The sequence below is a fragment of the Eurosta solidaginis genome, chromosome 4 (genome assembly GCF_040869045.1).
Source record: "Eurosta solidaginis isolate ZX-2024a chromosome 4, ASM4086904v1, whole genome shotgun sequence".
NCBI classification, from domain to species: domain Eukaryota; kingdom Metazoa; phylum Arthropoda; class Insecta; order Diptera; family Tephritidae; genus Eurosta; species Eurosta solidaginis.
This window is the reverse complement of record NC_090322.1, coordinates 250324285-250338196: the sequence shown is the minus strand read 5'-3', so window position 1 is coordinate 250338196 and position 13912 is coordinate 250324285. Positions and strand designations below refer to the sequence as shown.

Here is a 13912-nt window from a genome sequence, read left to right as displayed (position 1 = left end):
AGTTATTCTATAATATAAGTCTTGGTACCTAACTGGGCTTTTTTCTGTTTGGTCGTCAAAGAAACTGGTAGCATTATGGACACATTCAGTCTATGTGAGCCTTTATTCACCAGTTCAAACTAACATAACTTAGGATACTGGATTACACCAATCGTCAAGATTATTCAAATAAAATGGTATGACACCCGGCTTTCGTAATGTTTGCCCTGCATAAGATGTGTTCCCACGTGACACCAAGGCCTTTAACAGCGACTTTTCTATTGCCCAACCCTGTTGAAACTGCTAGCTTCCTTGGACTCCCTTTAGAGGACTTTGATGACAATTTGTGAGTGGTTGTAACTATTGAATGGGGCGATGTACTCTTAACACGATCAAGGATTAATGAAAAGCACAAACAAAAGAGGTCCAAGAAAGATTTTTGAGCAAAGCATACCTGAGGTACTCCGCTCGTTGCAAAAAAGGGTAAGACTTGCAGTCCTCGATTTTTTCACACAGATATTTGTTCGACAAACAATATATTAATCATGATAAGAAGACAGAATGAAACCCCACTACACTCAAGTTTAAATATTAAGATTTTGTGTGGAACTTGTATTTACCATGGTTGTCAAGGTAAATGCAGGGATGCAAAAAATCAGAAAACCACGCTAGGTTAGTGATAGTAGAGCGGTCAACAACAAATTAGAGACACAATTTTTGTTCCCAGATTTGAAGATTGGACATATTGAGCTCTTCTCCATCTACTGCTAAAAGTGCCGGAAGACAAAGATAGATTGAAGACATGGAGGATGGGGGAGCAAAAAGATAAACTACAGCACTTCAGTATAAAACCTCAGAGGCCATCACTGTAAAATCTTAGCGAGAGCTTAAGGGGACACTGAACATTGCCGCTGAGTTTCTAATGCTGCCTGCGTCGAGAACTTATCATTACATCGCGGGCGGGATGATTTTCCTTTTCTGAACGAGAACTTTATTTCGTAGTTACCAACGTTGTAAATTTGTGTAATACTCAGATAAGATTAAAGCGGAACTTTTCTTCCAATTTGTATGGTACTAATTTTTAAGTTTTCGTAGAAATCGGTAAGACTTTTTGCTTTACGTCGACTCGGAACGGCATTGAAGATGGATCTTTTTGCTTAGAAGCATTTCGTGGCAGAAATACATTCGTAGCATTTCACAGATATATCTTGTTCCGTCACTTGAGTTGGGGTCCTTTTAATATTAATTTAATACTGCGCCATATTGCTGTATATTGAAGCTCACTTAATCACGAGCTGTACGTGCTTTCCGATATGAACATAGTTTAGTGAATTGAAACTTCACTACCTGGTTCATAGTATATTTATTAACTGGCGCTTAACCGCCTAAGTGATTTTGGCCTTTTCGTAACAAGTCACGCCAGCCATCCCTAGTTCGCGATAACTGATGTCAATTGGGAGAATCAAGGGAGGTAAAGTCTTCCTCCACGTGCCTCTCCAAACTCAGTGTAGGTCTCCCCCTTCCTCTGCTGCCAACTGCGCTGTCGACTGCAATACTTTCTTTACTTTTCAATTGCCTACTCAGTCCAATGTAGCATTTGTTGGCAAGAGTTGTTCTCCGTTTAATTTCTAAGCTGACTATGCGGGTAGGAAAACCAGGCGGAGGAAGACTTGATTTCCATAGGTGTTGCTTGTCGTCGTCAGTTATCGCTAAGAAGTAATGACTTGCTTACTTTGCTATGAGGCGACAAACATTGCCTGAGGGGTTGAGCGACAATAAATGGTAATGACAAAACACCACTGATAAAGTTCAATCAATCGGTACATCCTAGGCTTTTTTCTGCATTCCATACATTATGCTTTATAGCACCTTTTAGCTGATCCATCCGCGACTGGTGATGTTTTTTAAACGGGATATTGATATTGAAAATCGTTATAGTCGGGTAAGGAAACACTAATGCCATCATCTTAGATTGTGAACTTGGGTTATTGTTGTAGCAATGTTAAGCAAGGCGAAGCATAGGTTCGATCACCCATCAAATCTCATCTAAATCCTCTAAAGGAAATGTCGCAGTTTCGACAGGAGTGCACCATAGAAAAGTTATTGCCGGGTTTTGGAGCATCCGCATTTTAATTTGACAGTCTTTGCCATACATTTTAAACCATTCGAATCTCCGCAAATATTTAGGTATACCGCGTCTGATGGATGGAAGGCAATAAATAGTATGAGCACACCTCGTGCATTTGTTAACGCAGTTGTTCTCAACGAAAAAATTTATGTTATTGGTGGCGAAAATAGTAACAAATTAAAATCTGTCGAATGCTACGACCCTACAACAAATAGCTGGACTCAGTGCGCGGATGTGAATGAAATACATTCTAATCCAGGTGTAAGTTCAGAAATTATAAACTGAAAAATATGATATTTTTTTATGTGTGAATAAATAATATATTCGCAACATTTCAGGCATCAGTTCACAATGGACAAATATTTGTTGTAGGTGGCGCTCATAATATAGATTCTTCAACGGTGGAACGATACGATCCGCAAAGAAATGAATGGACTAAGGTTTTATTGAATATATATATATTTTGTTGTTGCTAATCTAAATCATCGTTACATTTTGTAGATTTGCTCTTTGAATATAAAATGTCAAAGACCTGGATGCATTTCAATATACAATCAATTGTGGGCTGTTGGTGGCTATCAGAATTGGTGCACTTCAAATTTCGTTTCAGTTTACGATGAGCAAAATGATAAATGGATCGATAAGAAACCAATTCCCAAGGATGGTTATTACTATTGTTTTACTGCACCAAAATGTCTACTCTAAAGTAAATAAATGTAAGATTTGAATGAAAGCTGTTATATAAGGTCTTACAATTTTATTATAAATGTTTTACTTTATCTTTAGTCTGGTCAAATTAGCACGAAAAATATGTATTACAAGGTTTTAAAATTCGCCTAAAACTCACAATTGCTAGAATTGTTTAATACAAAAATTAAATGTGAAAAGTCCTATTCAACCAAGCACCTGTAAAGAAATTTACCCGAGGCCAATGGTCATAAAATGGGCTGTTTGCAAGTTTATTGCTTCCGAAGGCCAGATTTACATGGAACACTTTTCCCAGTACTTTACTTTGACAGATCGTTTGAGAACTAACATACTTCTTAAATTTCAAGCTTTGCTTCTCAACAGCCGCTCACTTTGATAACAAATAGCATATGTATATGTATTACATACATATATGACAAAAGGGAATTTTTTTGTATTAAAAAAAAAAATTATGTTTTTCTCAAACTCTTTCAGCTTTCCTTTCTTTTTTGACGATGTTGGAGATCAACCAGATACCCATAAATTTCACAAAATTTTTGAAAGATTGACATGGATGTTCGAACCTTCAGATTTTTTTCGTGGTTGCTTCTTCACAAAAATTGTTATTGTGTATATGTTTAATAACAAGTTTCAGCTAGAGCATGGCGAATAAATTAAAACAGTATCCTTTCAAACGCTTTAGTATCCCAGTATCCCACAAGGAGATTTTGGTCCTTTTGATTTGTTTTTGGTCTAAGCAATTCAGGTAAAAGTCTAGTTGAGGGGTCGACTGCTAATACGCGACCAAACATATCGAGAGAGGTGTCAAAAGAGGCGTATTGACCTCAAAAACAATAATACGAAGCGGAAAATAAAAATTGTATCTATGTCCGGAGATATTTGCAGTTGGAGTCGGCTGCTGAGTGGAATGTCAACCTATCTTGGCTGCCAGTTATCAAACGCGCTATCTAAGGTTTTTTTTCATGAAAGCCCAATGTCATATTGAATTTTTATTCAGATAAGCCGTTTTTGAAAATTCACACAGTAAATAAAGATTTTGCGAAAAAAAAAATTTTTTAATAAAATTAAATAAACAAATTAAAAAACAATAATATAAAGTAAAATATAATAAAAAACAATTTTATAAAAGTAAAAAATAAACTATAAAAAAATAAAGTTAAATAAAGTAAAAAGAAATTAAATATCACGGGATTAAATAATAAAACAAAATAAAATAGAATAAAATAAAAAATAAAATTATAAAAGGACTAAATCCTCTAACTTAAATAAATATTTATTGAAGAGCTTAGCTCTATGCAGTTTTTCACAAACTGAACTTTTAAACAATATCTTTTTCACAAAAGTCATTTACAAATTAGTTATTTTTCAAAGTAATATCGATATTACATTCATATATATAAAAAAACACTTTACAACTTGGCCATCCTGACCTCTAATCGACCTCGATTACAGTCACAAATTTTAGTATTAGACAATGATTTGTTATGATATCCATCGACTGAGTGTGCAACAGGCACATTCAGGAACAAACGAGCAGCAGTGCTTGTGACAAGGTGCGATGACCACGGTGTGTGCACTGGCGTTTAGGCCCGGAGCTTCAGCTTCGTGGATTCCTTAACGTGATCACTGCACAGCACTACTCTCCCCAGTCAATGGTCAAACAGAATAATTTGTTTTGCACACTGGGATACACTAGCATAAGAAGATAAAATAAAACAACAAACGCACTTACATGCCACACTTCAGTCATATGACCCACCGTATACTCACCTCTATGCATGGCAGCTCATTGTTGCAAGGTTTGGTGGCTGCCTCTTTACCCGCCCTACCATTGGCCCCATAGATGTTATTGAGGCCCCGATACATTACCACTAGCTCCTGTGTCTCAAACCAAAGCAAACACAAATTATCTACCCATTTTAACAATTATTATTTCATCCAAAATCAATCCATTACAATATTAAGGATATTAGCTTAGTTTGCCTATTATTTCCTAAAAATACAACGAAAAGTATGAGGTGGCAGAACTATAATGATTCCTATAAGCATACTCACTTTTTTTTTTGTCTTTAACTTCAACTTCAATAAAAAGCTTTATACAGATGTATGTAAATATGTATGTGTGTAGATGCAAAGAAAACTCACTTTGCAAGAACAAAGTATTTATCATTAAAAATCATCGAATTTCACTTAAGTTGAAATTACATTCGTATATCCGCACATGCTTATGTACATACAGTATGTATATACAACAACAACAAAGTAGGTATGTTTTAAGAAAAATATGTGTTTAAGTAACATTATAACTAGATATGCATATGTATGTGGTGTGCTTCAATATTTAGGGGCATCAAAAAAAAGTAGATATAGGTATATATTATATATATAAATATTTATATATATATTGCATTGCTACGTAGCAACGAAGGCCTTCACGCTTGCAGTTGCTGCATTAGGAATATCGTAAACATTCAAATATTCTTTTAAATATAAATTACCCATCTATAATAAATTTGCGAATGACGGTAACCATCCGAATTCATACAAAATGCTTAAGAGAGATCGCAACAAAAAATTATTTAAGCTACAATTTGGGTTCAAACGACGTCATACGACTCTCTCTCAAACATGTTCAATCATTCTCATTCCTTACAATTTATATTTGTCGCATGTTTAAACAATCTGAATGTACACGAACAACAACATAGGCATATGTTGATGAGCGATCGCTAGTTACATTACATATTCATGTTGATAATCATTATATGAAATTTGATTATGAAAATCTAATGGATATGTTAAATTTAACTTTTTTTGTTTTCCACAGTGGGTTTAAATCTAAATGGGACTAAATCTAGTTATTATTTTAATTTTATTGGATAATCCTTCTTAGATTGATGTTTCTATTCGGAAATAATAATAATGTCAATTTCGCAACATCTTTCTATCATATACATTCTTATTAGCAACCTTTTGCTCCAAGTTTTGTTGTATTTAATGACTTGTCTTTTCAGTATACTAACTTTTAACTTCTTCTTCTTCTTCGTACATTGTACTATATGCCAAATTTTACATTTTTACATATTTTAATATTTATGCAAATACTTGAGAGGATTTGCTATTCATTCATTTTGAAAATTCCAAAGCTGGGGGGGGAACTCGATCAGGCTGGACTTAGAGATAGGTCAAGAGTGGCCCTAGGAAGATCTCAGCAACGTTTGCAGCGTTTAGTACAATTATGCTTTGATGGCGAAATGCAGGGAGATGAGGGAGAGGGTTGCTTGTGGCTCGCACAAGCAACCCACATGCATATGATACAACTTTTCTGCTGGGAATTCTCGAAAGAAATCTAGTAGAATAAATAAAATACCGCAGTTTTTATATTTTTATTTAAACTGGTATAGCAGTAAAAAAAAAAGGGGAACTTTGCACGTATGGGTTTATAACTTATTTGAAAACTCACCATGTATATAGATGCAAAATTTAAAGATTAGATAACAAGGCTCCGGCTCGCAGTTGACGACTGCTTTTGAGTGTCTTTGTTGGTCAAATATAATTATGTTATGCGCTATTTAATTTATTTAGTTAACTTTAAGAAGCTTCACTTTTACTTCACTTCTAACTCAAAAGAAATTTATATCACCGCGACAACTTTACAAACTATGTTACTTCTTTCAGATCTCCACAGGAAAAGAAAGATAATTTTTTCAGGAAATGGTACTAGACCCTTGCGTTTCCAAGATGTGTCGATAACTCTGTTCAAAACATATGTTTTTGACATGAGTTGAGTTACTTAAAGTTTTGAAGTCTGAACAGTGGTGGCAAGGAAAGTAAAACTATATGAATCAAAAAAAAAAGAAGTAGCTACAAATGAAAGTAGAAAAAGCGAAATTATTTTTGCGGCTTTGTACTATGGTACAGATTCTTAGTAAGATCTAGAACATAACACCATACTAAAGGCTATTCATTCAATGGATTCAGCATTATTATTCATTAACCATTTCCGCGTTTTATAAGCTTCAACAACTCCATCGTATGGAAGCTGGCTAAGTTGACAATTTTCTATATCCCTAATTATATAGCGGTCATTCCCAAGGATTTTGAAAATAACGTATGGTCCCTTATATTTAGGAACAAACTTTTTATTTGTCCCAATTACTGAATAGACATTTTTTATAACAACAAAATCACCAACCTCATATTTTTTAGCATCTATACTATGATTCAAAAAATAATTATAACTATATTCTTGAGCATGTTGAATTGCCTCACTGGCATCAGCTCGAATCTTAACTAAATCTCGTTTTACAGATAGGCCTAATTTATTATTTAAATATTCTGAAAATTCATCTACAAACTCTCCTCTCTGTTCTATGCCAAAAAGAAGCATACTTGGAGAATCTTTAACCGTGCTATGATGCGAATTATTAATTGCATACTCTGCTTGCAATAGGCGATTCGACCAATCAGCATGGTCTATTGGATCGGTAATTTTTCCTAACATAGATTTAATGACCCAATTAACTCTCTCCACTTGGCCATTGGCCTGAGGAGACCCAACAGCAACTTTTATATGAACTATATTACGTTTAAGTAAAAACTCACTAAATTCTAGTGAAGTGAAACGAGTGCCCCGGTCTGAAACAATTCGTCTTGGCCTACTATAATAACTAAAGTACTTGCCTAAAGCACTGGTAACTTTCTTAGTGCTAGTTGAATTTGTTTGATATAGTTTCACAAACTTTGTGAAAGCATCAACTACTACTAATATATTGAACGAATTTACTGCAATTCCCCTTATTTGCAATCTTCTGCTAACGTTCGTATCGCTAAACTGTTGCATAAATAACTCCAATATTGGATAATGGAAAATGGCCTTTATTAAAGTACTTTCCAATAACACTTATACTTTGCAACTAGATTGCTTAATAACCAAACTGACTGATAGCTTAAATGAAACTGATTCTCCCTCTACTGTTGTCGCCTTTTTATACTGTCTGATTTCCTCGTTGCATATTTCTAGGCTTTTCTAATTCCACAACTTACTACTTAGTTATAAATTTCTCAGCTACAGCTACAGATGTATAATTTTTATAGCTTCTCCTATACCCATGCGCTTGTATGTGTGAGCGACACTTCCACAATTATAATTGCATACCTTTAGGAGCATCTCAGATAAGATATCTGCATGTGTTTGTGCATCTCTTCTCCGCTGCGTGTACGTACATAGGTGTAGACAAAATGATTAAATTATTGATGTGCATTCACGTCACTGCTTAGCATCGGGATAGAGATGGCAGTACCCCTTAGTGTTGCTAACATTCGTAACACTGCCCTCCACCTAAGTCTGATCGTCCCGATCAGACAAAACTCTCGATTTGAACGCTGCCAGCCTTTCCATATGGACGACATTTATTTTGGTTCGTGGTTTACCGATGGCTTGTATGCGGTACACTACATCGTTGATCCGTTTTACAACGTTGTATGGGCCTTCCCAATTACACTACAATTTCGGGGACAAACCTTTTTTACGTCGTTGGTTGTATAACAGCACCAAATCTTCTTCCTGAAAACCTTCCGAATTAATTGCTTTATTGTATCTGGCTTTCATCTTGTCACTCATAATCTTTGTTCGTTGCCTTATCAGATCATGTATTTCTCTTAGCTCTTCTTCCAAGTCACCAGTGGATTTCTTGACATTTCTCTCCGCATTGGCATCTATTCCAAACTTCAAATCAGCTGGCAGTCTAAGGTCATTGCCAAAAATTACTTTTGCAGGGGTTTGCCCCGTTGTCTCATGCACTGCTGATGGTAAACCATCAAGAATAATGGCATGCGGGTATCCCACTCTTTATGGTATTTTCTACTACTTTCCTTAAGTGCTCCTCCAATGTTCTATTGAATCGTTCTACCATACCATCGGATTGAGGATGCAATGCAGTTTTCCGTGTTTTTCGAATGCCCAATGATTTACACGTTTCCTGGAACACAGCTGATTCGAAATTCCTGCCTTGGTCAGAATGTACCTCCATTGGTACACCATACCTTGCAACCCAATTGTTTATAAACACTTCTGCTACTGTTTCCGCTTCTTGATTTGGGATTGGGTATACCTCTGGCCATTTGCTGAAATAATCCATAACTACCAGTACATATTTGTTTTCGCCGTTGCTAGTAGGAAATGGACCGGCGACATCCATAGCGATCCTTTCAAATGGCGCACCTGAGTTATATTGCTTCATCTGGCCATGACTTCGGGTTTTGGGCCCTTTCGCTCTGCTGCAAACCTCACAGTTCGCAATCCACTCAGTGACCGACTGACGGCAACCAACCCAATAGAATCTATGTTTAATCTTCCCGAGCTCCTTCGTGATTCCAAGATGACCTCCGCTTGGACCATTATGCAGCTCGCTGAGCACGTCAGGAATCCTCTTTCTGGGAACAACTATCTGTTCGTTTTTTCTTTGACTATCCTCACTCTCCCATACTCGATGCAAGCAACCGGATATCAATTCTAAACTGTTCCACTGTGCCCAATATGACTTCGCAATGGGACTCTCTGCTGACATCTCCTCTCTGCTTGGTCTTTCGTTTCGTTCGAGCCCTTGCATAACATGTGACAGATCTCTATCTTCTAGCTGACACTTTCGTAGTTGTTCCTTGTCCCATTCATCCGTGCACGTTATAGTCATTAGCCGGACATCTATAATGTCTTCTTTAGCCTCGGCCTTTGAACAGTGCTTGCATTCCAAACTACATGGTCTTCGTGACATTGCATCGGTATTTCCATGGGTACTACCTTTTCGATGCTCAATGGAAAAGTCATAGCTTTGTAGTCGTTCGATCCACCGTGCCAATTGTCCTTCCGGATTACGGAACTGCAGAAGCCATTTTAACGCTGCGTGATCTGTCCTGACACGGAATCGCTGGCCGTAGAGGTATTTGTGAAAATGTTTAATGCACTCTACCAATGCCAACAGCTCTCTCCGCGTAACGCAGTAGTTCCTCTCTGGTTTTCCAATCGAACGGCTGTAATATGCAACTACCTTCTCCTGTCCATCGACCAGTTGTGATAAAACGCCTCCTATAGCATATCCACTCGCATCTGTGTCTAGAATAAATGTTGCTCCTGGAATCGGATATGCTAACATTGGGGCAGTGCACAACCGCTCCTTCAATGTTTGGAAGCCACTTCTTGCTCCTTCTTCCATTCAAAAGCTTTATTTTTTCTTGTAAGCTCATGGAGGCTATGGGCTACGCTAGAAAAATTTGGTACAAATCGGCGGTAATATGTGCACAGCCCAAGGAAACTTCTCAATTCATGTAGGTTCTGTGGTCTTGGCCAATCCTTTACAGCCTCTATCTTTTCGTTTGCAGTGCAGATCTCCTCTGTCGTTACCTTGTGACCCAAATAATTTACTTCCTTTTTAAACAGCGCACACTTTTTGGGACTTAACTTCAAACCAGCGCCAGCTATTCTCCGGAAAACTTCCTCCAAGTTCTTGCCCAATACGATGATGTCGTCCAGGTACACCAAGCATGTTTTACAATGTAGACCTTTCAGTACCTGGTCCATGAGTCTCTCAAAAGTAGCTGGTGCATTACAAAGTCCAAAAGGCATCACTGTAAATTGCCAAAGACCATCACCGACACTGAAGGCTGTTTTCTCTTTATCTTCCTCCTTCACCTCAACTTGCCAGTAGCCGCTTTTCAAGTCCAGTGTGGAAAACCATTTCGTACCAGATAGCGAGTCCAGAGTGTCATCAATTCTTGGCAATGGGTAGCTATCCTTTTTCGTAACGTCATTCAACTTCCGGTAGTCCACGCAAAACCTCATTTTTCCATCCTTCTTCTTTACAAGTACTACCGGTGAGCTCCATGGACTAGCTGATGGTTCGATGACGCCGATGGCGCTCATTTCTTGTACGATTTGACTCACAACTTCCCGTTTTGCCAGTGGAACACTACGAGGAGCTTGACGTATCGGCCTCGCGTCTCCAGTGTAAATTTGATGTTTCACAACATTGGTGCGGCCTGGTTTGGAACCATCCTGGTCAAATATGTTCGCGTACTTTAGGGGCAGTTGTTTTGCCTTACTCTGATAGGCTTCCTCTAGCCCCTGCGTCCATGCCGTGATGTCATTTGAAAGATCAGTATTACTAGATAAAACGTGTTCCTGGAGCTGTTCACAGTTAATAACTACTTCAGCCTCTTGGCATCTTCCCAAAATAGCTCCTTTGGTCAAATTGAATGGTGACTTGAACTCATTGAGTACTCTTACCGGAATACGTCCATCTTGTTTTGTCATAGCCAGGGTTTTTCCTACAAGTATGTTTAGTGCTGATTTGTTTGCTGCTTCGACAACCCACAATTTGTTTGTCTCACAATCTCCATCAACCTTTGCCCAGATGACTGCTTCGGATTTTGGTGGTATTTGCTGACTCTCTTCCACCAGCACTTGTTTATTGCTGTAGCCTTTCTCGTAGCCGAAATTAAGTGGCACATCCATGTTCTTATATCTCATCGTCTTGCTTTGCATGTCGATCTTGATGCCTTGGTCGATTAAGAAGTCCACTCCAATTATGATTTCATCAACAATCTCTGCCACTATAAGATTGTGTATTACCGTGACGTTCCCAATTGCGACTTCACATGTTACTTCTCCTAGAACCGTGGTGTCTTCTCCAGTGGCTGTACGCAATCTTGCTCCATGCAATGGGCTTATTTTCTTGTTGACTAAATCCGCTCGAATGATGGAATGAGATGCACCCGTATCTGCAGTCAGTAAACGTTCTTTTCCATCCACATGTCCTCCGACAGTAAGATTGCTTGACCTTCTTCCAATTTGCGAGATAGAGATTATGGGGCATTCAATTGAGGGATCCAGCTGTCGCCCCTTGCGGCTGACTCGCTTTAGTTTAACGATTGAGTGCATTTGGAGATTTGCTCATCTTCAGCTCTGCTTTTACGGCCACCCACATTGCTGCAAGTGTTAGGATTGGTACTGCAATAACATGCAATGTGCCCTGGCTTTCCATATTTAAAGCATTTGACGGCACCATCGTTTTTCTGCTGCGTTCCTTTTAATGCTTCCAAGATTGTGTCTACCCAGTCTGGCCTTTACACTTCCACGCGATGACCTTTGTATGCGGGCTTACTCAAAAGTGACGCTGTTTCCTGAGTCAGTGCATGGGATACCGTTTCTGCGAATGTGGGTTTTGGGTTTGCATATGTCGCTCGCTTCGTTTCTACGTCCCGTATGCCATTTATAAAACTCTGGATTTTTACCCTCTCGGTGCACTCCACGGGTGCGTCCGCATTTGCCAAATGAGCCAACCTTTCAACATCCGAAGCAAACTCTTGCAAAGTCTCATTAGCGTTTTGGTAACGGTTTTGTAATTCTATTTGATATATCTGTTTCCTGTGTTCGTTTCCGTACCTTCGTTCTACAGCAGCCATCAATGCGTCATAACTGTTCCGTTCGTACTCTGGAATAGTCTGTAAGATTTCGGCAGCTGGTCCTTTCAATGCTACGAAGAGTGCAGCAACTTTATCTTCAGCATTCCAGTTGTTCACTGTTGCGGTCTTCTCAAATTGTAGCTTAAAGACCTGAAAATGAACAGAACCGTCAAAGGATGGTATTTTTACCTTTGGATTACTCGCTGAAACTGCTGGGCGATTTAAGTGCAACTCCTGTATACGATCTTTCAAAGCATCCATCTCGGCCTCCATTTAATCTTGTCGTTCACTAAAAGACACTTATATTTCGCAACTGATAGCTTGCTTAAATCAAACTGATTGTCGGGCCTCTACTGTTGCTGCCTTTTATACTCTGTGATTTCTCGTTCGCATACTTCTAGGCGCTTCCAGAATTTACCTAGTTACTGCTATAAAATTATAACTACAGATGCACGTGTATAGCTTCTCATATACGCGTGTATATGTCAGTGACACTTCCACAGATAATTGCCTACTTTTGGGAGCATCTCAGATAAGAAATATGCGCTAACCATTTAGCTATACAGCGGTGGTTTGTTTGACTGCCAAATTTGCTACTTCTATTCCTTTTTACCAACTATTTTTACCAAATATATTAAAAAAAATTTTCTACTTACTATTCCAAAAACAAAATACAATTTTTCAAATTTAGAAAAATTATAAAATAATTATTATCATTAGAGAAAAAAAATTATTGTTGTGGCCTTGAGCTCGAATCGAACCTTGAATCAAAAAATTTAACTAAATTAAGTAAAACAAAATATAAAATAAAATAAATGTATTACTTTACAACAGGGGTCGACTGTTTAAACACATCAAGAATGTCAAAAAATGCGTTTCGAACTTGGAAAAACTTATCCGAGGGAGGAAAAAAATTTCGTTCAAAAAATATTCACGAAAAACCGAAAAAGTACCCTGGACCACTCCGAAACCAGGGGTGGGATCCATAGTACATATTTATTTAAAATAAAATAAAAAATTAAATGAAATAAAGGGGGAAAAACTAATAAAAATTTAACCCTTTCGCCCCTACTGGGACAATACGTCCCAGCAAACTTCAAACATGTATATAACTAAAAACTTTTACCCAACTACGCACTCAAATGCGCCCAATAAAATCTTGAAGCCTTCTTTAAAAATCAGTAAAAATATTCTGTTATTGTTGACATCTATGGCCAGTTACGCACTATTTTGCACAGACATGTCGCGAAATTTCATCAGTAACACGTTGTATTTTAGTGTGAAACGTCTGCGTGGTGACGTTTTTATTCATAATATAGCGCTTGCTATAAAATTTAGGTGTGAATAAATATTATTCCTTCGAAATTGGAAACATATCATAATGAAAAAAGTGTTTTATCTTTGAAACTGCATTGAGACATATAATCCCAATAATGTGTTTGTTTGGGATAATAATATCCCAATATTTGTTTATACATTTAGATGTGTCTAAGAAAAAAATTGGGTGAGAAGAAAATTGCTGACTATTTTCTATAAGACGGTAGTGACGATAGCGACGATATGGCCGATGATTTTAGTGCATTTGAGTCTAGCTATGTACCATCGGATGACGCTGACGAAGATTCGGAAGTTCCTTTA

At 37.6% G+C, this 13912-nt stretch overlaps 1 protein-coding gene across 2 annotated transcripts in view; it reads left to right on the top strand.

Moving 5' to 3' along the window:
- LOC137251293 (kelch-like protein 5) overlaps positions 1-2874 on the top strand; it is a 160346-nt gene extending 157472 nt beyond the window's left edge. For both annotated transcript variants that reach the window (XM_067785625.1, XM_067785627.1), the window contains exons 4-6: positions 2167-2368; positions 2446-2547; positions 2609-2874. In XM_067785625.1, the coding sequence (XP_067641726.1) occupies positions 2167-2368; positions 2446-2547; positions 2609-2812 (508 nt within the window). In that variant the 3' untranslated portion in view covers positions 2813-2874. The remainder of the gene's footprint in view (positions 1-2166; positions 2369-2445; positions 2548-2608) is intronic.
- Positions 2875-13912: the final 11038 nt, after the last annotated feature.